General features: G+C 33.4%; 1 protein-coding gene across 1 annotated transcript; it reads right to left on the bottom strand.

Moving 5' to 3' along the window:
* Positions 1–4,660: 4,660 nt before the first annotated feature.
* On the bottom strand, positions 4,661–23,278 carry LOC141614900 (putative boron transporter 7). Its single transcript, XM_074433585.1, has 15 exons — positions 23,112–23,278; positions 21,377–21,482; positions 21,206–21,288; positions 13,473–13,665; positions 13,231–13,369; positions 12,037–12,202; positions 11,684–11,850; positions 10,878–11,051; positions 10,693–10,788; positions 7,384–7,500; positions 6,964–7,274; positions 6,404–6,704; positions 5,989–6,048; positions 5,381–5,518; positions 4,661–5,234 (listed from the first exon to the last, which is right to left on the bottom strand). The coding sequence occupies exons 2-15, from the start codon at positions 21,478–21,480 to the stop codon at positions 5,208–5,210; spliced, it is 2,076 nt and encodes a 691-aa protein (XP_074289686.1). The 5' UTR covers positions 21,481–21,482; positions 23,112–23,278; the 3' UTR covers positions 4,661–5,207.
* Between the last annotated feature and the right edge of the window lie 267 nt (positions 23,279–23,545).

Raw genomic sequence — 23,545 nt, 5'->3', positions numbered from 1 at the left:
TGACGGTATCCATGTGGGAACTCAATTTTGCTCCAAGGTCGGCACTAAGTTGTGTAATAGAATCCACCTCATGTCTTTCTCCTCTAGTAAACTTTCGAGGCCTACTAAATTGGGAATTATGAACCACCATCTCCTCGATCTTACCCCATGTTTGATTATCATCCACTTCGGTGAACATTATATAAGACCCCATGTTAAATATGTTTCTCGAGTCTTCAAAGAGTTCATTCCAAAATTGTTGTACTATGAACCATTCGCTTTATCCATGGTGAGGACAAGAGCGACAAATAGAACTAAAACGTTCTCATGCTTCATATAACGACTCCTCTTCTCTTTGCTTGAACCCTGCTACCGTCGTTTTAGTATCAAAAATAAATACCTAATACTACCAACAGAAGTCAGTGGTAAGTAGGGTCGATCTCCACAGGGAGGCTAAAGTATCTATCGGTTAATGTCGTCTGTCTAGTAACAATGGAGGGTTTTTAAATTGGTTTCTAAACTAAATAAGGTCTAAGGCAAGAAAAATAAAGGCAAGAGCAATAAAGTGAGAAAAAACTAAGGATGCGATCAGATAAAGAGAAATATGTCAGGATTTCGGTTCACCATGGCAGTTCACTAACTCAGTCATAAATAGTAGTCCAGACAATCTACTGTGAGAAGGGCAAGAGAAAGGTCCTTCCGGTCCGATATCCACCCTAGATTACAGCTAACTTAACTTCCGTCCTCATTAGGGTAGTCTACTGTTCATAGCAGATCTGTTCATTCCAATCTTCCGATCTAGGAGCGAATTTAACCAGATTAAAGGGTTTAGAAGCGTGCACTCAACTAAACATATTACAGTTATATTGCTATGGGCACAGTTCTCACAATCAATTGTCTAACCTATTCATGACTTCATCAGTTCCCTACCATGGCTCCCCTAATCCTAACATAAAGGGGTTTAACTACTCATGCTATCGGATTTAACAACAATAACGATGAATTCACTAAGGAAAGACATGATAAAAAGACAATAAAGATGAAGCATAAACAATTGATCAAAGATAATGAGCAAGAGAACAATGATTAAGAACAAGCAAAGTATTAAATTAAGATTAAGAGAAGGAGAATGATTACAAAGTTTGAATCCGGAAAAGCTTAAAGCAAGAGCAAAGTAGCAGCAGTGATTAAGAGTAAAGTAGGATATTCAAGCGTCTAAAGTGTAATTATGACCTAATTACGACTTCCCTTATATAGGGGAGCGTTTTATTAACATAAATAAACCTAACATGAAATAATAATCCCGTGTATATAAGCTATCCACTCGATCGAGCAACTTTAAACCACTCGATCGAGTGATTCTCCAGAAAAACCTTTCGATCGAGCAACTTGGGCTCTCGATCGAACTCCTCCAAAATAGCCTACTTCGATCGAGTATAGTAGGGACTCGATCAAACATCTTCACTGCCAAAACTACTCGATCGTCTTACAAAAGCTCTCGATCGAGCAGATATCCACTGAAACAACCTTGAACTCGTCTGGTTAGCTTCCAAGGACCACCTTCACGCTTCCCGAGGTACGACATTCTGCTCCAAATTTCCATCTCCTCAAAATGCATGCTAAGAGGAACGAAAAAGGTACGATATCGCCACTTTAAGGTCCTTTTCCTGCAAATGAGGCAAGACGAACCAAAGTAGCCAATTCGGGGCATTTTGTAATACAAAACAATGTAAATGACACAGAAATGCGTGCAATAAGAGGCTAAAAAGACTATCTAAATTGCACGTATCAAACCCGGTGATTTGAGTTCTTAACATGTTCGTCTACTCCAGTGGATAGAATTTTTGGTAAAAAGCTAATGCAAGCTTCTTCGATAGTTCAATACCAACGGTTGCTCTATTCAAGGTTTTAAGCCATTGTTTGGCACTTCCAATCAATGAAAATGGGAATAATACCCATCTAATTTGATCTTGGGTCAGTATGGCTTGCAATATAGCATCATAATAGTCACAAAAGGTCTCCATATGAAGATGATGATCTTCACTTGGCATTCCTCCAAATTGGTTCACCTCCATTAGTTGTATGAAAGCCGACTTGGTTATGAAATTTCGGGTTAGATGAGCAGGTGTAGGAATTCCATTTGGTGGGGTATCTTCTATAGGAATTGAGTAGGAAGATAATTTAGGCATTTTTTGTTGATTGTTTTGTGGGTTATTTGGAGTTGGGTTAGGAATTTGGTTGTTTTCTTCTTCTCTTGCAAAAGGATTCGTGAATTCAACACTATCCACTTTAGTAATTCTTATATCAGTTTAGCCGTCAACACCCAAAGAAGTAGACTCCTCTGTAGTTGAAGTAGATGCTCCTCCAAGCTTTCTAAACGCCTTTCTTATACCTCTTAAAGTCCTTTCAATTTCCGGATCGATAGGCAATCGGTTGCCTATTTGAAATCTTCTAGGCATACAACAAATTAAATGCTAGAAAATTATTAGTACTACCTTAATGAAGGCAAAGAAAGACACAACTAAAAGCAAGTAAATATAACAATTCAAGAATACACCATCTCCGGCGCCATTTTGATTGGTCCCATATTTAGGGTTCTAGTTTTAACTAGGTCGTTAACTCACCGATTCAAACAATTATTTAATACACAACAAATAAGCATAACAAGTAGAAGTCCAACCCAAAGGATCGTTTATTGAACGGTCATCCAAATAAGGAGTATAGGCGTCTTGTGTCATGTGTGTTAGGTTTGTGTTCTATAATTACTACAAGAAACAACAATAAAATGTAAACTAATGAAAACTGAAGCAAGTATGGAAAGTAAGGGGTGTAAACAATATAGAGAAAACACTAGAGTGTGATCATTTCACAAGGGTAATCAAAGGGAAATCCACATGAATGAGTCTAGGTTGAGTCAAGGTTGTAGTCGGACTATGGACCGAGGCTCTCGATCTTACGGCCCTACCTAGGTCGAGTCGGGTTAGCACTCGCGTACACCCATTCTACCCACCAACATATAGTGCATGGTCAAACAACTCCTAAGGCTCTAAGTCTTATAAGAGTGTCGAATATATAAATAATCATACAAGTTTGTCAAAAAAGCATTTCATCAAACACTTAAGATGCACTAGTTGAAACCACAACTTTTAATCAATTATTAGACTCATTAAGCATAGATCTATCCTTTAATCATCCTTTAATCCCTCATTGACCGTAACTAAGAGACTACTCACTACTCATCATGATTATCATGTCAATAATATTGTCATACATCATAACAAGGCTAAACATGATGATTAACCAAAGTAATTAACAAAGGATCAACTAAGGATTAAGTAGATATTAAGTAATTATACCAACTCAAGAGATGAACAATAATGGAAGAGCAAAATAAAAGAAATCATTGATTAGAGGAAATGAAGAATTTTCACCTTCTTCAATAAAAACCCAAGAAATATCCAAGCACAAGAGTAGATCTAAGACTAATTATGGAATGATTAAGGAAATATTAAGCTAATTAAACTAATTAGTAGGCTAAATCTAGTGCCTTAGGTAGATAATTAGTCTCCTCTCTCTATTAGATTACAAGAAGGTATTTATACTAATACGATTTTAGGGTTAATTAAAGCCTAAGTGAAGTTTCGGCTCAAAGAAAATAACCGTCGCCTCACTCGACCTAGTGGTTGGCTCGAACGGGCTCTAGCTTGTTTGACCTACCCTGGCCTTGAGGTCGCTCAAGCTTTGGCCTGGGTCGCTAGAGCTGTGGCTCTGGTTGCTCGAGCTCTACGTGTAATAGGGTCTTTCTTGGCTTGGCAGCCCCAAGACTCGTGAGAGCTCCTCCTGGGTCATGGGGGTTGGCTCCTTATTGCCCAAAATCTTGTTTATTGACCTACAGGTCTTTGGCTTTGATCCCTACTTCATGCTTGATCGCTATGAACATCCATTTAGCTCCAAATTGCTCCTTTAATTCATGATTTCCGCTATTTTCCTACGAATTGCACAAAATCTCATAGAATAGCAAATAAGAAGCTAGAGACACAAGAAACAACCATAATTGGAACAAAAAACATGCGAAACGAGGCTACTTATGAGGCTAAAAATGCGTAAATATGAACAACATCAATATAATATATATAGAGGTGGGATCTGCTGAGGACACTTAAATATTTGAGGATTGAAGACTACTTGAAGTAGCACAGGTCTTCAATATAATAGCACAGGTTCTTCGATGAAATAGCACAAAAAAATCACACCACCGCTGGCGAAAAAAAAATAATTACATTTTTTTTAGCGCAAGAGTGGTGTGATTTTTTGCTTGAAATAGCACATGTTCTTCATACAATAGCACAAGTTCTTTGATGAAATAGTACAAAAAAATCACACCACCCCTGCTGGATTTTTTTTTTCTTTTTTTTTGCGCAAAGGTGGTGTGTTTTTTTTTTGTGCTATTTCATCGAAGAACCTGTGCTATTTTATCGCAGAACATGTGTTATTTTAAGGAGTACTCAATTGTCAAAAAGATAGCCACAAATTATTGTATATCTTAATGACCTAGTCTTATTACTCTTATATTTTTTTAAGTCATATACTCTTATATTGCGTACGTTCTTGTGAATACTCTTTAAATTATAAAATAAAAAAGTATGGAATCACGAAAAGAAACGAAAAAAATACACAAGTGACACTGAAAACCGAATACCATATATATGGTTTTTCGATATACAAAAACCGTGTATACTGAAATCCGTATTGGATACGGATACTAAGAAATGAGATTTTATAAAACAGGATATATGATTTATCTCACCCCAGTCTTACCATCATTTGTACATTTGATGTATAACAGTATAAAAAATATGAAAACTATAGCTTTGACAAGTATGTTCTTAAACAAAACCCTAATGTTATACAATGAGAACATCATCTTATTCTCACGATATTGTCCAAATACACAAATGGTTTTCTTATCCTCAACTCATCAAAGTGGTCATGGTGTCAGTTTATAAACACAACGAGAACAAAGAAACTTTTTATAGGTTTGGTTTCTTTTTGCGGTGATTACTGATTATGGTTTAAAAAAAAATCTTATGTTATTTGTTTCTATAAGAAATTCATGAAGTATTAGTTTTGAATAACAAAAAAGTTGGTAACTCGTGGCTTTCTTGTCACCAAAGCACATCCAAGTTGTCACAGAACTATCTCTCCCAACTCGAAAGTTTCCGATAATATTAGAAAAATGGATCCTCTGAGTGGACCTGAAATGGGATGACACGCAGAAAAATCAACCATAAGAATGATGAAATTTACATAAAATAATTTGGAAATAAAATTTGAAATGAGAATAAGGACATGTTATATGTTTTTGTAAATGCGGTTAAGTTAACATGAAGTAGCAGGTTACATTGGATTGAGGATGTCTCTGGGAGCTCAGACTTCTATGCTTCAATTCACCTCTGCGCGTAGTCATCTCATCGAAAACTTCCCCATCATACCTTGCTCTATCTCCATCATCGCTGCTCGTGTCGGTAGGGTCTGTCTCCTGTATTACAATATTCGGTGATGTTATTGCAATGAATTCTTTTATTTACTCAAATACACATACCTGATATGAAACCGTATGAAACAGAACTATATATACTTTATGGTTTGGGCCAAAACCCATCTCTAAGCTAAGATTGAGGATGCCACAATGTTAAGTGTCAAGAGTGAGAGCTTTAGTAACGTTGTGGTCCTACCAAGCCCTAAGACACACTAAATCAGATGGACTTATACGAGGATCTATGATGAGATAAACAACATAACATTTCTATTATAATCATACTGATGGTAAACTATCAGAATGACCAGAAGACTAACACACGGAGATACGATTTGGTAAGTGTGTATGGAAATGATCATAATATAAGTGTAAGTTAGGTTAGACATAATCATAGAGGGACTTGATCAAATATGTGAGATAAGCATTTGACAATCATCACTAAAGATGAGGAATTCAGATTAGTAACAAACCATTAGTGGTAAGTCAATCCTCGGAGAGCAGACCATGTCTTGGTATTCAGCTAAACAATCCTGCACATTATTGAAATCAATGTTTAGATCATCCCGACAAGGAAAATATTTAATGAACCTATTTTAACTTGGTAATTTTAGTATCACTCGCGTGGGGATATATATACAAGTGTTTGAATAAAAAAACAAATATACGAGTTCGGGAGCATACATCCAAAGAAAAATCTTTTTATAAGTCCTATATATATTTTAGATATTTGAAAGTGAAATATTTATCCGTGAAGTTTAACACTGTTATATATCACATTATATGTTTCATACACCAAAGTTTTATTAGCTGTAGCCAAGAGAGTTTATCTCTAAGTTTGTATAAGAGAAGTGTCGGGATCCTAAAGATCGGATACATATTTTATACCTTTATAGATACAGCTCGAGAGTTACAAGACATAGTCTTTACGCGGCGTGAAACCCCGACAACTTCTTCATATTCAGCAGCATCTAGTTCCTGAAGATATTCACTTGGAAAAACCTTGGGAAGCAAGTATTCTCTAATAGGTATGAGAAAGAAGAATGGTAATGGGAACAAAATCCCAACAATAGGTATCCATGTTATTCCAAAGCAGAACAAGAAGTATGCTAACTGAAATGCTGTAAATGCTGCAATATACTTGAATGGCACTGACTCCACAAATGAAGCATGGTCCCCTTCCAAAACTCTGCCACCACATAATTTGAAGTAAAGCACAAAAAAATGATAACATTACTTTAAATGGTAAGGGTATTTGGATTTACGTAACGAGTAACCTTGCCCTTGTGTTATATACAATAAAACGAGATTGTTCAAGATGACCCATAATCAAAATTGCATCTAAGGAGTGACATTCACAAATCATAATAATATCATACACGGGTACTCAAGATTACTGGATAAATCAAAGTAATAATGGTTGAAAGCCTGGAAAAAGGATTACTTACTTATATCTCCTACTAGGGGCTACAAATAGCAGTAAAAGTCTTTCCCAAAACTGATTTCCGGGAAGGCTATCAATGGACATGAATGCAAAGTACCCCCAAAGAACCGAGGTAGGGATTGTTTTTATAATGGGAATAGCTCCAACCGCTAATGCTACAAATAAAGACTGGATCAAATTGCTCCATCTTTGCTCGCTAACTCGGATGGGTAAGTGAGCATCAATGTGTTTTGTAGGATCAAATTTCTTGACATCCCCTCCATGATTTGTCAAGGCCTCTTTCAATCCCCTTAGCTCTCTCATCACAGAAACCTCCTGAAAAAAGACCCTTACTTTTCATAGTTTGTTAATTTGTAAAAGAAAGCCAAATTTTAATTAAAGTCAGGTTCTGAAAGATTCCTTATTAATTACTTGTAAGACTTACATTAGGAAAAGGGTCAATTTCCATAAATGTATCCTGTAACTTTTGATATATTTCCATATGGCTTGCGTTCTGCTGTATGCATTCTTTAGCTTTGTTCACCATCTTTTCTCGCATCAACTGTTTTAGTTCAAATATTTGACTCAAAAAATATAATGTGTGAGAGATATATATGCATTTTCATTTTCACTGACGTCGGGGACTCACTAATCAATGAATTCCGATTATGATAAAATATAAAACAAAAAGATTTACTAATATATATCTATGAGGTCGTATCCCGCGCTTCACGCGGCTTGTTTGAAAATTTTATTACTGTAATTGAATAAAAATAATATAATTCATATATGACATTTAATATATTTACTTATAAATAAAAATAAATTAACTTTCTCAACTCGTATTTTCTTAAGTTTAAACTTCAATGTTTTAAAATAAAATACATACCGTATTAATTATAACTAATAAGTGATAGTTAGCTATTCATGATAAACGTTATTATATAAATAATTTTGTGACTTATCAAATATCATATCGATTAAAATAAATGTATTCGAATAATGCAACAATCAACATAAAGTTCTTAAGTTAGATCGTTTCACGATACACTATGTTCAAAATCAATTAATATTTGTTCAAAGCGATGTGAATATAATTTAATGCATTTTTCAATTTTTAATGTATAACATGTGATGTTTATGTATCAAACATATAGGGTCAAAGCTCAACTTATTCGAATCTTTTGGTTGTACATGTCTTGCATATCCTATGTGTCAAATAGCATATTTATAAAAATTTGCACCATTTTTTTTAAACAACTACATATAAAATAGGGTTAATTGATAAACAATACCAATATAAGGACCCTTTTTCATAATCAGTACCAACATAATTAATAATTAGCAATCAACCAAAGTATTAACTTTTTTCTACGATAGGTATTAAGTCGCCTGAAAATCTCATCTTAACCTACTCGAAAAAGTCCAAAAAACCATCATACAAGTACAAATCTCCACTCGTTATCACATTATTTAAAACCTCTAAAATCGCAAATGTATTGAATTTGTCCAATATAATTTTTTCGTTAGCACATCATAAAAACTTAGCTATTAGTAGTTATCTTTTAAGTTTTATTTTTAATAAATATAATGACTTTTCCAAATATATTTTTCTTGATGGATTTAATGGTCTAAGTATTATAACTTTCTCAAAATGTTTTTCTTTAAGTAAATGTAACGCATTGTGAGACACTCACTTTAATCATCTATACATATCAAAATATTTCAATGAATATAATGAAAAGTATACTCAATTTAAAACATTTTTCGCAATAAAGCTAATGATTTACATTTTAGAATTTTTATTAAATTTTTTTTATATAAATTTAAAATTAAATCACCGTACTTGTTATATGTGATTTTATAATATATTTATTAAACTTTAATTAATACTTTGCTGAGATTTATGTAGCATTTATTATGTTTCTATTTAATGTCGAGCTATAATTAATATTTGTATTTAAGGCAGCATTGACACGTGGCGCAACCACAACGCTTCAACGCAGTTTTATATATATACTAGATAGTATCCCGCGCTCGCGCGGTCTGTCTGAATAATTTATTATTATAATTGAATAAAAATATTATAATTGATATATGACATATAATATTTTTCGTTATAAATGGGAATAGATTAATCTATTTTCAAATATTAGTTCTGTAGGCTTAACTTCAAAATTTTCAAATAAAATAGATATAATTTTAATTATATGTAATACATCATAGTTAATTATGCATGATCAATGTTTTATAAATAAGTATACAACAATTATTTGAGGATAATAATTAAGAAAAAGAAGCATCTTTTCTCCTTTTCTCATGTATTTTATCACGCACATGTCTAATATCATTATTTTTGTAGTGAAAAATAATATAGATGTCATGCCATATGACACATACATTCTCGTTACTATATTGTCTATACGCACTTGACCTCGTTATATGTATTTTGATATAGGATGTACATAAACTTTAGCGACAAAAATTGTTATTGTTAAAAACATACATGTCACATAAAGTTTTTTCAGTGTTTTTCATTATTTCGAATTTCTTTTACCCTTTGCCATATATATGGTATAGATTTAAAGAATATGTAATATCATATTAATTAAAATAAAATTTATTCGAACAATGCAACAATCAGCATTAAGTTCTTAAATCAATTTATTATTTTCCAAATCAATTAATAGTTGTTCAAGAGGATGTGAGTATAATTTATGAACTTTTTTTATGTATAACATATGATGCTTATGTATCAAATATATAGGGTCCAAACTCAACTTATTCGGATGTTTTAGTTGTGTCCTTACAAAGTTACATATGCTATGTGTCAAACATATTCATAAGAAATTTGCAAGTTTTATTTTTTTGGCACAACTATATAAAATGATGTTTAAGATTTTACTTATAAATAAAATAGATTGAACTTTATCAAGTATACTTTTTTGAGGTTTAATATCAAAGCATTTTAAAATACAACATATAAAATATTTAATTAAAATGCACCCTCTATCACTGTGTACATACATGCTCATCGTCACACTTTTTAAACCCCCATAAAATCTTATATGTATTTAATTTGTCACAATATATATAATTTGCTCATTCATATATTATAAAAAATGTTCTCTTAGTAGTTATCTTTAATTTTTTTTTACAAATACAACGACTTTTATGAATATATTCTGCTTGTCTGCTCGATGGATCTAATGGTGTAAGTTTTATAACATTCTCAAAATATTTTTTTTTACTTGAATGTAAAACATTGTGAAATACTCACTTGAAGTACCAATACATACAAAAATATTTCAATTAATATAACGGAAATTATACTTAAGTGAAAGCAATATTCGTGATAAACGTAATGATTTACGTTTTAGAATATTTATGAAAATATTTTTTTAATAAATTTATAATCAAATTACCGTAGTTATTTAATGTAATTAGTAAATACAGTAACATTTATTAAACTATAATTAATACTTTGCTGAGATTTATGCAGTACGTATTTATTATGTTCATACTTATTGATTAGTTGAAATTAATGACTATAATTAAGGTTGAAACGCCACGTGGCGCATCCACAACATTTCAACCTCGATTCGATATATATATATATATATATATATATATATATATATATATATATATATATATATATATATATATATATATATATATATATATATATATATATATATATATGTCTTATATACTGTGATGTAACAGTCAGTAAATGCAATACTCAACCTACTTGTCGCTTAAGAACTGCAAGACTCTTGGTGTGCATAGGAGCTTGAGGTAGGACACCATTACACGGAGGCAGTCCAAAACACCCACAAATCAAAGTCTAGCAAAATAAAATACAACCAAAGGACCAGATCAGTAATTATCCTGTATTTAAGAAATAAATTACTAAGTGCTAACAAATTTACTTACCATGAATCCAAGTAAGAAGAGATCATAGTGAAAAGCAGAAGGTTTCTTAAGATTAAACTCCTGCTGTTGAGCCATCTGTGACGCAACACTATGATCAAAGAAATATAGTCCAGCTATCATTAGCGCAGGTATAGATGCCGCTAAGATGTACAAAACTGGAACCTTGAACAAATCCTGCAATTCAAAATAATCAAAATTTGTAAATTAGTTTCCAAGTATAAAACATGTTCAAGATCAAAATTTCATCTAGGGTTGTACTCAAGGCATTTTATTTTCATGGGATTGGAAGGCTTTCTCCATTCAGTCAATATATTTAAACAAAATTGTTTTATATAGACCTTGAAAAGGTTGTCACACCATCGTTGACCTCGTGTATCAACCGGTGGAAGACCGATTATAATGTTGAAACCGAAATATAATACACTTGTTATAGTACTGTCTTATGAAATCACAAGAAATTCTTTCAGATGACTTCTATTGTTAACTCAATAGTTCTTTTTAGCTATATGCAACGGAGCAACATACCCATAAAATTTTGTTTCCGGGTCTAATTAATTATTTTAGAAATATTAAGGAAAAATATTGAAGCACAAAAGATGGCCTAAATGCACATAACATAAATTAATTTTCATATAACGTACATCCGTCGTAGGTACCATGAGTCAACACGGCACAACACTTCATTTAAAAGCCTCTATTCTTTTTTCACAAATTAGTTGAATTTGACATTACAAACTTACAGCAGACTTTGTTTAACATAGGTTATGGCTCAATATAGAGGAGAACGCTTGTACGACGATACAAACCTTGAAAACTGTCCAATGGGATAGAGATGCAGGATCCCAAGGGGATGGAACATCAAGCCTCCTTGGTACTCCAGGTGGTAGTTTGTTGGGGGTGGCATAAGACAGCGCTGTCCACAGGATTACTAAAATGGGAACCCCATAATCTGCAATAAAACTTCGCAACCATCCTGGAATTACAAACTATATGTCTGTTAGCTTAGCTAGCAAAATCATGCGCAATGGCAATCATGAGTCATGACCTTCACTCGAATCCTGTTAGCAATTAAGATGCTTTAATAGGTCCCTTTGCGTAAAAGAAACCAAACGTTCCATGTGATAATTTGTAAGACATGTGACAAAAAAATTTAACATACCAGTTCCATACTGCCATGATCTTGCTGAGATGCATTTCAAAGAAGTAAATAGTACCCCAAAAGAAAAGACGACTGCTAGTAAACCATTTATGTAATTCCATTGGGATTCTTCTTGTTCTTTTGTATGGTTTTCTCCGTGAGGTGCATGAAATTCTTCAATCACACCCTGTTCGTCAGAAATTAATATGAATTAGTGAATAATGTGGAGTAGTAATTCACTACATTATGAAGTTTTAAATTGGATCATGGTAGTGGTCGCCAATTGTGCAACTGTACTATGGGAATGTGGTATGTAAGAGGATTTTAAATCGTGTTATTGGTCGCGTTCATGGTTGCATAACTATTTAGACTATTTTATCATTTACCTAAAAAAAACCTAGACCAATGTACCAAAAAAAACTAGACCATAAAGAGTTTTATTTTAAAAAAAAGGGAGAAAAATATCGGGATCTTCATAGGCCCTATCTGACTGACGTGGTTCGACGATTTGACTCTGTAATCTTGGATCATTCTGTGCCATTTTTTATGTTGGTCATGACATACCGTGATATCTTGCATTAGCTTCCTCTGTTATAAATACACTTGCACAATACAATACATATCGGGTAGATTTTAATTTGTGGTTTGGACAATGAAATGATTCATCACGCCATTTTTTTACAAGAATTTTTGTGTAGAACAATTTTACATAACTATTTTTGTTAAAACCATATGTTATTCTACATAATAATCCCCACTAGTTTAACTTTCATCTACTACTATATTTGGGTGAGAAGGGCGTATATTGTAAAGAGATTTACAATGTTTTATTTCACTATAGAATGGTTTTATAAGAGACTTAATCTTTTTTTTTCAATAGGCAATAAAAGCCTAGTCTAGCTTTTGCCGAGTGTTATAACTTTGATATTAAAGTACCCATACAGAAAAATAAGTGAGAACGGTTTACATATGTGTTAATTGCACTTTGCTCCAATTATGATGTAATTAGTAATATACAGACCCATGATTGGATATTTATTGTATGGAAGTGAGAGGATGTCACTGAGTAGTATCGAGTCACGGTACTAACCTCTCACATATATGCAGAGTTCATTAAAAATACAGCAGTAGTGTAAGCTGAAAAACCTTTTACATGAACCTATTTTTAAAACTTTGTTCAACAATCACGTATCATATCAAACACACAAAACATACCTTAATAGCCTCTTGCATAAAAAGTACAGAAATCAACATGCCAAATAGTTCTCCAGCAAGCCTCGTAAATCTACATATAACATTACAAGCATTGAATATCGCAAGAAGGAAAAGAAAGAGAGCCGTCCATAGGCATACCCTAGTAAGAACAAAATAAACCGGTATAAGAACATATTTTTAGTTAGATAATACTGTATCATTGTCATTCAAATGACATTGCAATATATAAGTTTAAAACTAACCATCCTGCCCATGCTAAGAAAAGTTCCTTCCCCAAATTGTCAACTTTTTTTGAAATATTATATAAGTAAGTATACATTATAATTGTTGGTTCTGCCACTCCTAAAATCAGCAGCGGTTGCCCACCGACTATTGATTGAATGATTCCACATATGGCGGTCGATGTAAGTGTCTCCACCGTGCTCAAACTTCCATCTAATCACAATTCCAAATCACATTTTAATTTCACATTTGTTAAAACGAGGATAGATGTTGATGCCTATTATAGTTACACAGTTACGTAGACCTGGAAAACGGGTCATCCTGCTCGGGTACGGATCGGGTCATTTTTGGTTTTGCAATAATTCAGGTTAGATTGGGTCGAGCCATTTAGGGTTTTGGTCATTTGGGGTCTATTATTATAAAAAATTTTAAGGGATTATGGTCTGTTTGCAAAAATAAATATTTCGGTGGTGTTGTGTTGGTTAGGGTCAATTACGGTTCCAAGTCATGCTCGGGGAGAATTTGGGGTCTATTACTATCACGATCATATTTTTCACAATATAAATTTATAAAAAACTACTAATATTGTCCCTAATCTTTTAACTACAACTACTCCCACTCTCACAATCACATTATCCTTTTATTTTTAATTAAAGCAGTAGGGTTGTTATTTTACTGTTATTTCTAAAACTTTTTCAAAATAAAAAAAAGGAGACGATAAAAGTGAAATGAAAGAGTACTTTTAAATACTCTTTACCTTATTTTAATAAAAAAATAGAATCACAATAGAAACATAAAATTACACAATTAGAACTAACAATGGATACTGTGCATACGGTTTTCGGGATACACATAAAACTCGGATACAGAAACGATATATATGAAAATCCGTATCAGATGTGCGAGTACTAAAAAACAGATTTTATAAATTGATATCTGATCCGATTTTCAAAACCGAATCAGATATTCGATTCTGCTCGGGCCTAACTACACCAGTCCAAATGTGTGTTATAATGATATCTTCAATGTTATTTATAGTGACCCGACCTGTCACGCACTGTCGTAACTCACCCAAATAAGATGAGATGTGCGCCTCTAAGCCCATTATTTTGTCCTTAGGATAAGACCTTGTTACTAAATGGTGGGTGAAATCTCTTATAAATATATCACAACCTCCTTATTTTTTTCCATGTAGGACAACTATAATCACATTTCATGGGGTATTACATTATACATTAGCTTACTAATTTCTTGTCTTATAAATCAAAGTTGTTACTTGAAGAAGCGACTCTAGTATTTGTGTAATACCCGTGATTTCTAGAGGGTGCTCGATCGTGCATGAGTAGTTGTTAAATCGAGCAACCCCAAAAGTTAAGTCAAAAGTTGTTAAGAAAGTTAGAAAAGTTTCTGGTTGTTCTGGAGGGCTCAACTTGATCGTGCAGAGGGATGCTCGATCGAGAAAGGTGGGGTTTCTAGATCGAGCAACCCATGGTTTCAGCAGCACGTGTTTTTCCTTATTCCGCGACTTCGAGAATCTTATTCTATTCTTATTATATTCTTTCCTAAGCTCGTATAAGCCTCTCCAAACACTATAAATGCTTCATAATCATCATATCTAAGATCCCTTTTGCTTCTATTTCATGTTTTAAACAAAGCCTCATAATTATCTAGAAAGAAAAGAAAAAAGATCTATTGTTCAATCAATTTGGGCTTTCTTTCTAGCAAGTCTACATTCCAATTACTTATGTTGTAAGTACTCTAATTATTCACGTGAATCAATTATTATATACTAATTGCCTAGTTTATATTGTCATATTGATGTAAAGACTAACCCTCGACTTTTAATTAGAGAAACTAGTTATTATTGATTAATTAAGTAGAGTATGTAGTAATTGTATGAATTATATTGTATAGGAAGCGAATTTGTAGAGGATTAGTATTAATTGGCTTGTGTTTGACACGTGAGATTATTAAAAAGGTAGGGATTCGTCCTACTCAACTATTGCTTATATGTGTATTTGGTAATTATGCATGTGTATTATAGTTAGTAATGTTTCTGTGGTATTGATTGTTCTACTGAATTGAGGTAGTGAATTGTGTCCTGTAATTGTGAATTGCAACTATGTTAAGTATTGGTGGTTAGGCATTGTTGGTTACGGGAGTGGGGATGCATGGATTTGTGATCCGTGTCTCTTTTGGGGAGCGGTACGGGTGTCCATTATCTCTTTGGTGTCAGTTGATTAATGGTTATCCCTCAAAGTCTATTCTCTAGTAGGCTCGTTACTAGGGAGATGTGCACATTCAGAGTTGAGGCAGTGGTACGATGGATATTGGAGTGTGATGATACTATAATGGAGATTGGAGCGTGTTGGTTTGAGAATCATATTTTATGATGAGATTGATTATGGTTTTAATGAGACTATCTATTGTTGTTCATGAGATTGATTATGTTGTCTATTCTTGTGCTATATCCTATATTGTATGGATTAGTCCCTACTCAACCATTGGTTGACTTGTGTGCCTTTGTATGTAAAATCTTTTATAAACTTTTGCGGTGATGCATTTATTATTTTCGGCAGATGGTGAGCAATGAATCCTACAGGTGCTTAGTTGTGTGACGTGACTGGGGATGGCAGGGGAGGACTTGGGGCGTGACAAAGGAGGCCGAGTAGCAACGAGTAGCTTTGATTACTTAGTTGATTTAATTACATTTAGTTATTACCAAAACTTCCGCTGTTATAATAATAAGTAGTCGTTTGATTATAGTTTTGAAGCTTGTAAGACAGTTTAAGACGGTTTACTTATATTGATATAATAAAGTTTAAAGTACTCTTCTATTGTTGGCTTTGTTATGTACTACCTTGTGCAACCGAGATGGTAACCCCTTTATTTATCTAGGAAGATCTTGCTAAAGGCTCTTGGATAAATGAGGGTGTTACAATTTATGATTTTTTTTTTCAAAATTTTACCTAGAATTAAAGTCGACTTACCTTCAAATCGGTGACGCAGAGACATTGATGAAAAATAGTTTAAAATGAACACTAATTCGATAAGTAGTATATTAGAAAAAACATTAAAACGAAAAATTTCAAAAACCCCCTAAATTTAGCATAAGCTTCTTACAAGTATTCCATATTTTTCTTCCAATTCACTCCATTTTCAGAGCATTATATATAAATTTTAAAGTCTTTGTATTTCAACAATTAATAAACTACAAAAGTTCAATTCCATGGCGGTAAGCATTAATAGGAACGACTAATATGTCATTAAGGGTAATATTAATGGCTTGTTTCATACCATCGTTTTCCAGTGTCACATCAACATACATCATGTCACATGAAACTTCTTATTTCTCTTCAATGGTAAAAGTTTCATTTTCATTGTTTCATTGTGGTTCCCCTCCCTCCCCTCTCATTTTTCTGGCATGAAACTGGTCTTTTACTTTATAAATCGATTTTATATAAGAAGCTCCTTATTTAGCTCAATGATTAAAGAGATCCTTATGTATATGAAAGTTTTGGTATTTTCACCACTGATAGTCCCCTCACATCAGAGCTTGTAATGCCGAGTTGACGTCTAGATTAAAGGTAAATCGAAGGGGTTTCGTATTTCTATGCATTACTCTTGTCAACAGCGACTTCAAAGATAAATCAAGATTATATAAGTCCTCTTTTACTTTCACAAAACTTCTAAAGTCGGTACAACTCAAATTGGAAAATTGTCCTCACTTGCGCTGCTTAATTATATTGTGGTTTGTTCTCCTTGGTAGGTCTAGACCTGGCAAACGATCAATCAAGTCAGGTGCAGGTTGGGCCAATTTAGCTCCGGACATTTTATATTTGCGAGAAGTTGAGTCACAACGAGTCATTTTCGGGTGTGTAGTTGTCAAGTCATTTATAGAGAATAATGGTTAGTATGCGACAATAAATATTTGAGGGTAAATCAAATGAGATCAGGTCAATTCAAGTAAAGGGTCAAACACGGGTCCTATGTGCAACCTGAAAACGGGCCAAAGCATTTTTACCGAGTGCGGGTATTTTATTTCTTAGCTTATTAAGAAGCAAGCCACTATAGCTCGTTCTTATGTCAAGGAAAAACATAATGCATTGGTCACTATGACTTATTTGTTAAAGTCTCTTTAAGAGTGACATGGGGATCTTGGTGTACATTGTACAAGCGCCTTAAGAGTGCTTTGTGACTGTAATACCTTAGATTTATGAGCTGTTGGGTACTCTATCGAGTAAGGCTTACTATGTCGAGTAAGTTATTTTTGCGTTCTGGACAGTGTTCTGCCTGATGGATACTCGATCGAAAAAGGGCAACTCGATCAAGTAGGCGGTACTCGATCGAGGACCTCAGTTACTCGATCGAGTAAGTTGGTTTATACGGGTTTTTGGCCGGGTTTGATAGCAACGCATGAAATGATATATAAAGTATTTTTCATCAGTTTCTTTTACTTTTTACTTATTCTTAAACCTTTATAAGAGAAAACAAAAAACGTAAGATCCTTCTCTCGCATTGCTATCAAATCCAAGGGCTAGAGTCATCGGATTGTAGAGTTCTTTTTACCGTTGAGACCGTCGTATTGTGGGTAAGATCCTAGTACAGTTTTTATGTTAATTCGTTGGTTTTGGTTAAACCCTAATTGGGTAATTTGGAGGTGTTTGGTAGTATTGTTGATGATGGTTTATAATTATATGATTATATGTTGATAGGAGGTGATTTCATAGAGGAACGCTTTTGATCCGCTGTTTGTGTTGATTTTTGGTGATTGCATTCCAGGTAGGGTTTCCCTACTCAGTTATTGTATACATGATGTTAAGATGGTTGTTGGTTGTTGGCATGTGGTTATATCGTAATTGATTTTGGTATTGTTGATATTATAAGTGGTTATTTTTGATTGTCTGTGGTTTGCGAGGTGCGCCCTCGGCTGAGTGGAGTCACTTTCAAGAGTGGCTTCACGTCCTTAATTCGCCCCTTATGGTTCCCGTCACAATGAGGATCTGCACATTAAGGAACATAGGTTATTCGCTCGATGGAGATGAGCGGGCCTTTGGTGGACAAGGCTACGGTCTCCCACTGGTGGTGTGGATTACTTGTTGCGATTGGTAACTGGCAGGGCTAGATCTTCAGGCTAGCCAGATGATTGGTGATGTGACGGTGTGGAAGGATTGTGATTGTGTACTTGTTGTTGTATTATCTTATGTCGTTGTACAGTAACTGACCTCGTTTAATTGTTTTAAAAACTGTGGTGATCCATTCGGGGATGGTGAGCAGGTATGACTTGGATGCGCGAGGGTTAGCTAGGAATGAGTCACCACGAGTCAGCTAGAAGTCTTCCGCTGTTGTGTCACGACTTTTTTATTTATTCAGTTGGATTTTGGTTTGGAACAGTTGTTTTGTATCTTTCAGTTTTGGATTGCATGTAATCACTTTAACTATTTACTTAAAGTACGTTCTTTGATGGTTTATTTGATATACGTTACCTCGGGCAACCGAGATGATAGCATTCTCGTACATTAGGTGGTCTTGGTAAGGCACCTTGGTGTATGGGGGTGTTACAGTAACACTCAATCGATATTTGTTATAGCAAGCTGAATTTCCATAAACGAACAAAGCGTATTTAAAGAGATTATCACTTTGTGAGAAGTGTGATTTACCAGTGGCCTTATACTACCTACCTACGTACCTAAAACTAACCATTTAACTAACAGTTTTTTACTGAAGACGCTTATAAAGTTCATAACTCTTTTGTGAAAATTGGGCTTTCAAGACTTCACGCTACAACTTAAGGGGAAAAGAGCCCAAGAGTAAATCCGTGAGGGCTTGGTCCAAATCGGACGATATCATACTATTGTTGAGCGTGGAAACTGGCCCAGCAAAGCCCTAACAAGAGGATATTAACGTCCGGACAACAAATGGTATCAAATAAGGTTGACTTGGGTAAGCACAAGAAAAAGCATCATGCCTAAGACCTGAAGGTGGCGTACACTATAGAACTTCAAATCTCGAGAGAGAGAGAGAGAGAGAGAGAGAGAGAGAGAGAGCTATTATGTTCGCGAAAGGCGACATTGGGCAACTGGCGATGAGACAAGGCTGTCCAATAAAAGATCGTAATTATTCTTGGCGTGTGGCGTGCCGAGTCTTAATTTCGGTAATAAAAGAGGTCCATGGTAAGTCCAAAGACGGTCTGACATGGCGTTGATGCAATGGATGCAGATCCAATCCACGATATTTTGGAGACAAAAGAGAATGGTACGTTAGTGTAGCATAAGTCTATGAAGGGCCACATAATGTGTCTTTTGAGGGGACATATCAAGACTTGATGATAGCAAAACCGTATATTTGATACGATCTTCAAAACCGTATATCCGATACGATTTTCAAAACCGTATTGGATATCCGCTTCTCAAAATCTTAATTTTGAGTATCCTTATCTTAGATGGATTTTCCGTATATACGGTTTTCGTTTACAGTTCAATTTATGTAATTTTATGTCTTATTTTTATTTGCTTTGGTGATTTTATGATCTTTATTAATAACTTAATAGAATATTAAATAGTATAAGAGTAAATAACTTAAAAATGTACAAGAATAATAAGACCAAGTCACATATATAATCGATGTATCGTGGTTTGATAATTTTATTTTAATATTTTTGTTTAAAAAAGGAACTTTATCGGAAACCGTATATCCGGTTTCAAATTTTGCTAAAACCTTATCGTATATACGGAAATTCTAATCGGATATAAAGAAATCCATATAATTGACACCGTAAACCGTATCGTATACATACGTATAACAAAAATCTATTGTATATTTTTGCTTAGCCCTAGTGATACTAAGGGCGTGCCTTGAAATAGGAGTTGCAAGGTGTTAAGAGTTATCCGTGCAGGTCAAGCTTCGAGTTAAGATGATGTCTTTGGTTTGAGGGGAAGATTGTAAGAGTGCAAACTCAAGTCTTATATTGATTGTGTAAAGATGAAGGAATATTTTTATAATTGTCTATCAACTCTAATAGTATGAGGCAAAGAGTAAATTCGTTTGGGCTTGACCCCAAGCAGATAATATCATATTATTGTGAGCAATGGACACCGGCGCAGCATATACCCAACAAGACGTATCAACGCTTCCTAGCACAATATTCCAGAATCAAGTACCTCCTCATCCATAGAGGATTTGCTTTCACTGTAAAAACCGTAAGCTCATGAAATTTTTAAAAAGTTATTAAGAGTTTTAGGGAGGGTGTTAAGAAAAATCGAAAATATGACTCCCTCTCATCTAATCAATTTTATCCTCTTAATTTCTAGTGGTCTCCAACTCGTCACATTTAACTATTCATGTTGCATTCCTTCTCATCACAATATGAAAACCCTCTTAATTCATGTTGCCTTAAAACACAATTCTATATTCCTCACTTCAACACTTTTTTTATTTTTATTTTCGTATATCTTATTTTCTCCACCCAATATTAGTCTCCTTAGTTGACTTTATTAGTAACTTCTGGTAGAACTAACAATTATAATGTCTCAATATATACTATTTTGATAAAGTTAATTCTATTTTTTAAATGATGTAGAACCAAATGTTATATCAACGTTTTATAAAATTTTTTATATTGCGAGAAATAGTTAAAGTAATGAGATTTTGATCACGCGAGTCAAATCAGGACAATTTATTTCAATTGGAGGGACTAGCCTTTATAACTTAGTAAAAAAAACAAATGAATCGAATGTTTGCTTGGATGACAAACCTGTATCTCTACTTAATTGTTCTCCGAATGCAATTACTGGAAGTGCGGATGCAAAAAATATACACGTAGTGGGAGCCAAAATCCTATGAATTAAACAACATAATCAAATGTCAAATCACATGTACAATTCAATCTTATTTGTAGTGGGAGATAAAGTAATTAAGAAAATACTTGGCACCACAGCAAGCTCCGAACCAATCATGTCTATAGAAAGATGATCGCCCCTTTATATCCCGAATTACACCTTTGAGAGGGGAAGTTGGCTTGTCATCCATAACTAATGCATAAACAATGACTGTTAGATTTGATAAGATATATTCATTGTAGGCTTGTAGCATACAAAAAATTAATTTTAAACTATCGCTAATGTAATAAAACTAATTAAATAAACCAAGCAAATGATATGCATTGTGAAACTTAAGATATTAGTGAGAATACACATGTTGGGTTTAACAAAATCATATTTCGACAAAATATTTAACATTAACGAACTTAACATATTTGTATATATTTGTATATATATATATATATATATATATATATATATATATATATATATATTTATATATAAAAATAATGAACTAAATACAAACACTAGACAAATTTGTTTACCACATTATCCCATATCTATCCATTCTCTGGTATCTTGACTAGACATTGCTTTATTTTACATAGATCATCCTACTATCACATTTATATAGTCGTGATTTCCATTTTATTTATTCGAAAATAGGGCATTTTCTATACCTAGTGAAATAAAAAAAGCAAAACTTATCCTACATTTCTTATCTCTCTAATACAAGTAGGAACGCAACAATAAGGATAATGAAGTATCTCTAATTCAAAAGATAACAAGGACATGTTGTCATTATTTTTTAGATATATTTTCTAGTTAAAGTGACAATTTAAGTGGCGTGAAGAGAGTATAATTTATTACTCCCTCGTTTTTTCCCCTATGGTATGAGCCTCTATTTCTTATTTGTCTTATTCTTTGAAGTTGTCCTGTTTTTAATTAAACTCTAAATTTTTTTGAAAAGATAAACGTTAAATGACTAATGTTTGGCTGCACGTAAATAAATGATGAAATCAAGTTTATAATAAGGGTGGGGTTGTAATGGTGTGGTGGGTGGTACCACGACGAGTTTTAATGGTGAACGACAAGCCATCTCGGGTGTTTGTGGTTGTGCGCTACTGGTGCTTGGTGTGGAGTATGAAATGGTGGTTTTTGGCATTCCTTTCCTTAGAAAAACTAACCAAACAATAAGGTAGTTTTGGGGTAACCTTATTCCTTTACCTCTGTTTCCCTTTCTTAATTTCATTCCCATTTCCTTAGATAAACCAAACGCCCCCTGAATTAAGATGTATTTTTTTAAATGAAGTTACATGTTTATGTGATATCCATGTTCGATTAAAGTGTTCGACAGATGCACTAGATATACATACAAGAATATGAATATTATAGTTATTTTTACTTAGTTCACAATTTAAAACATGTGATTCTCGACTTTATTGAAATAACATATGAACACTAAAACATAAGGATAAATAATTTTATTCTTTAAGGACCAAGATCATACTTGAAAACTATGATCATACATCTAACTAGTACGATAAAGATCAAGACTCTTAATTAATTAGTACAAACATCCGGTTACATGAAACACAACTTGTATTTTGCAACATGCATTTTCTTGTACATGAAATCCATATCTGAAGATATCTCATATATTAAGCATGAGAAACAATGTAAACAAGTTATAAAACATTTATGCGAATACTCGATGACCGAATAAAAATGAAAACATCATCGTTAACAAAAATATTGATAAAAAACGTGAGATTATTAAAAAACTCCATATCAAAAATATTATAGTTAAGGGAAACAATTGAGGATAAACTTTCTTACATTAATTTTTAGCATAGGAATTTCAAAGAACACCAAATTATGTAACAAAAATATTGCACAAAATGTATGTTGCAGATGTGAATTGTGTTTTTCTTTCTTTATTTTCAAAAATCATATGATTATCAACTTTGATTCTTTGAAGCTCTTTTTTTTTTTTAAAATTAAGTAAATGAGAAATAAAAAACAAAAAAAAATGTGACTTTTAATTGAACCTTTTTCACATCCTATAAATAGCGTGCATCCCTATATATTTGCATTTTAACTAATAAATTATCATTTTATTTTGTCACTAAAAAAGCTCAATAATACGTAAATGTTGGGTGATCATCAAAACGCTATAAAGTTCACCAATTTCTTTTTTTTTTTTGGTGAAATGTTAATTCTATATATTAGAAATCAAAGTTACGTACATCACCACCATTTTATCATTACAA

Source organism: Silene latifolia, chromosome 11 (assembly GCF_048544455.1).
Source record: "Silene latifolia isolate original U9 population chromosome 11, ASM4854445v1, whole genome shotgun sequence".
Classification (NCBI taxonomy): Eukaryota; Viridiplantae; Streptophyta; class Magnoliopsida; order Caryophyllales; family Caryophyllaceae; genus Silene; species Silene latifolia.
Note: the sequence above shows the minus strand (reverse complement) of the source record. Positions and strands in the feature narration are given on the sequence as shown.

What these genes read in the sequence shown, in the direction of transcription:
- LOC141614900 (XM_074433585.1), bottom strand. Translation starts at nt 21,480, where the DNA reads ATGGATGACAAGCCAACTTCCCCTCTCAAAGGTGTAATTCGGGATATA. An exon ending in TTCTTAGCATGGGCAGGATG is followed by an intron (nt 13,370 to 13,472) that starts GTTAGTTTTAAA and finishes TGTTCTTACTAG; the next exon opens with GGTATGCCTATGGACGGCTC. An exon ending in ATCATGGCAGTATGGAACTG is followed by an intron (nt 11,851 to 12,036) that starts GTATGTTAAATT and finishes TTGTAATTCCAG; the next exon opens with GATGGTTGCGAAGTTTTATT.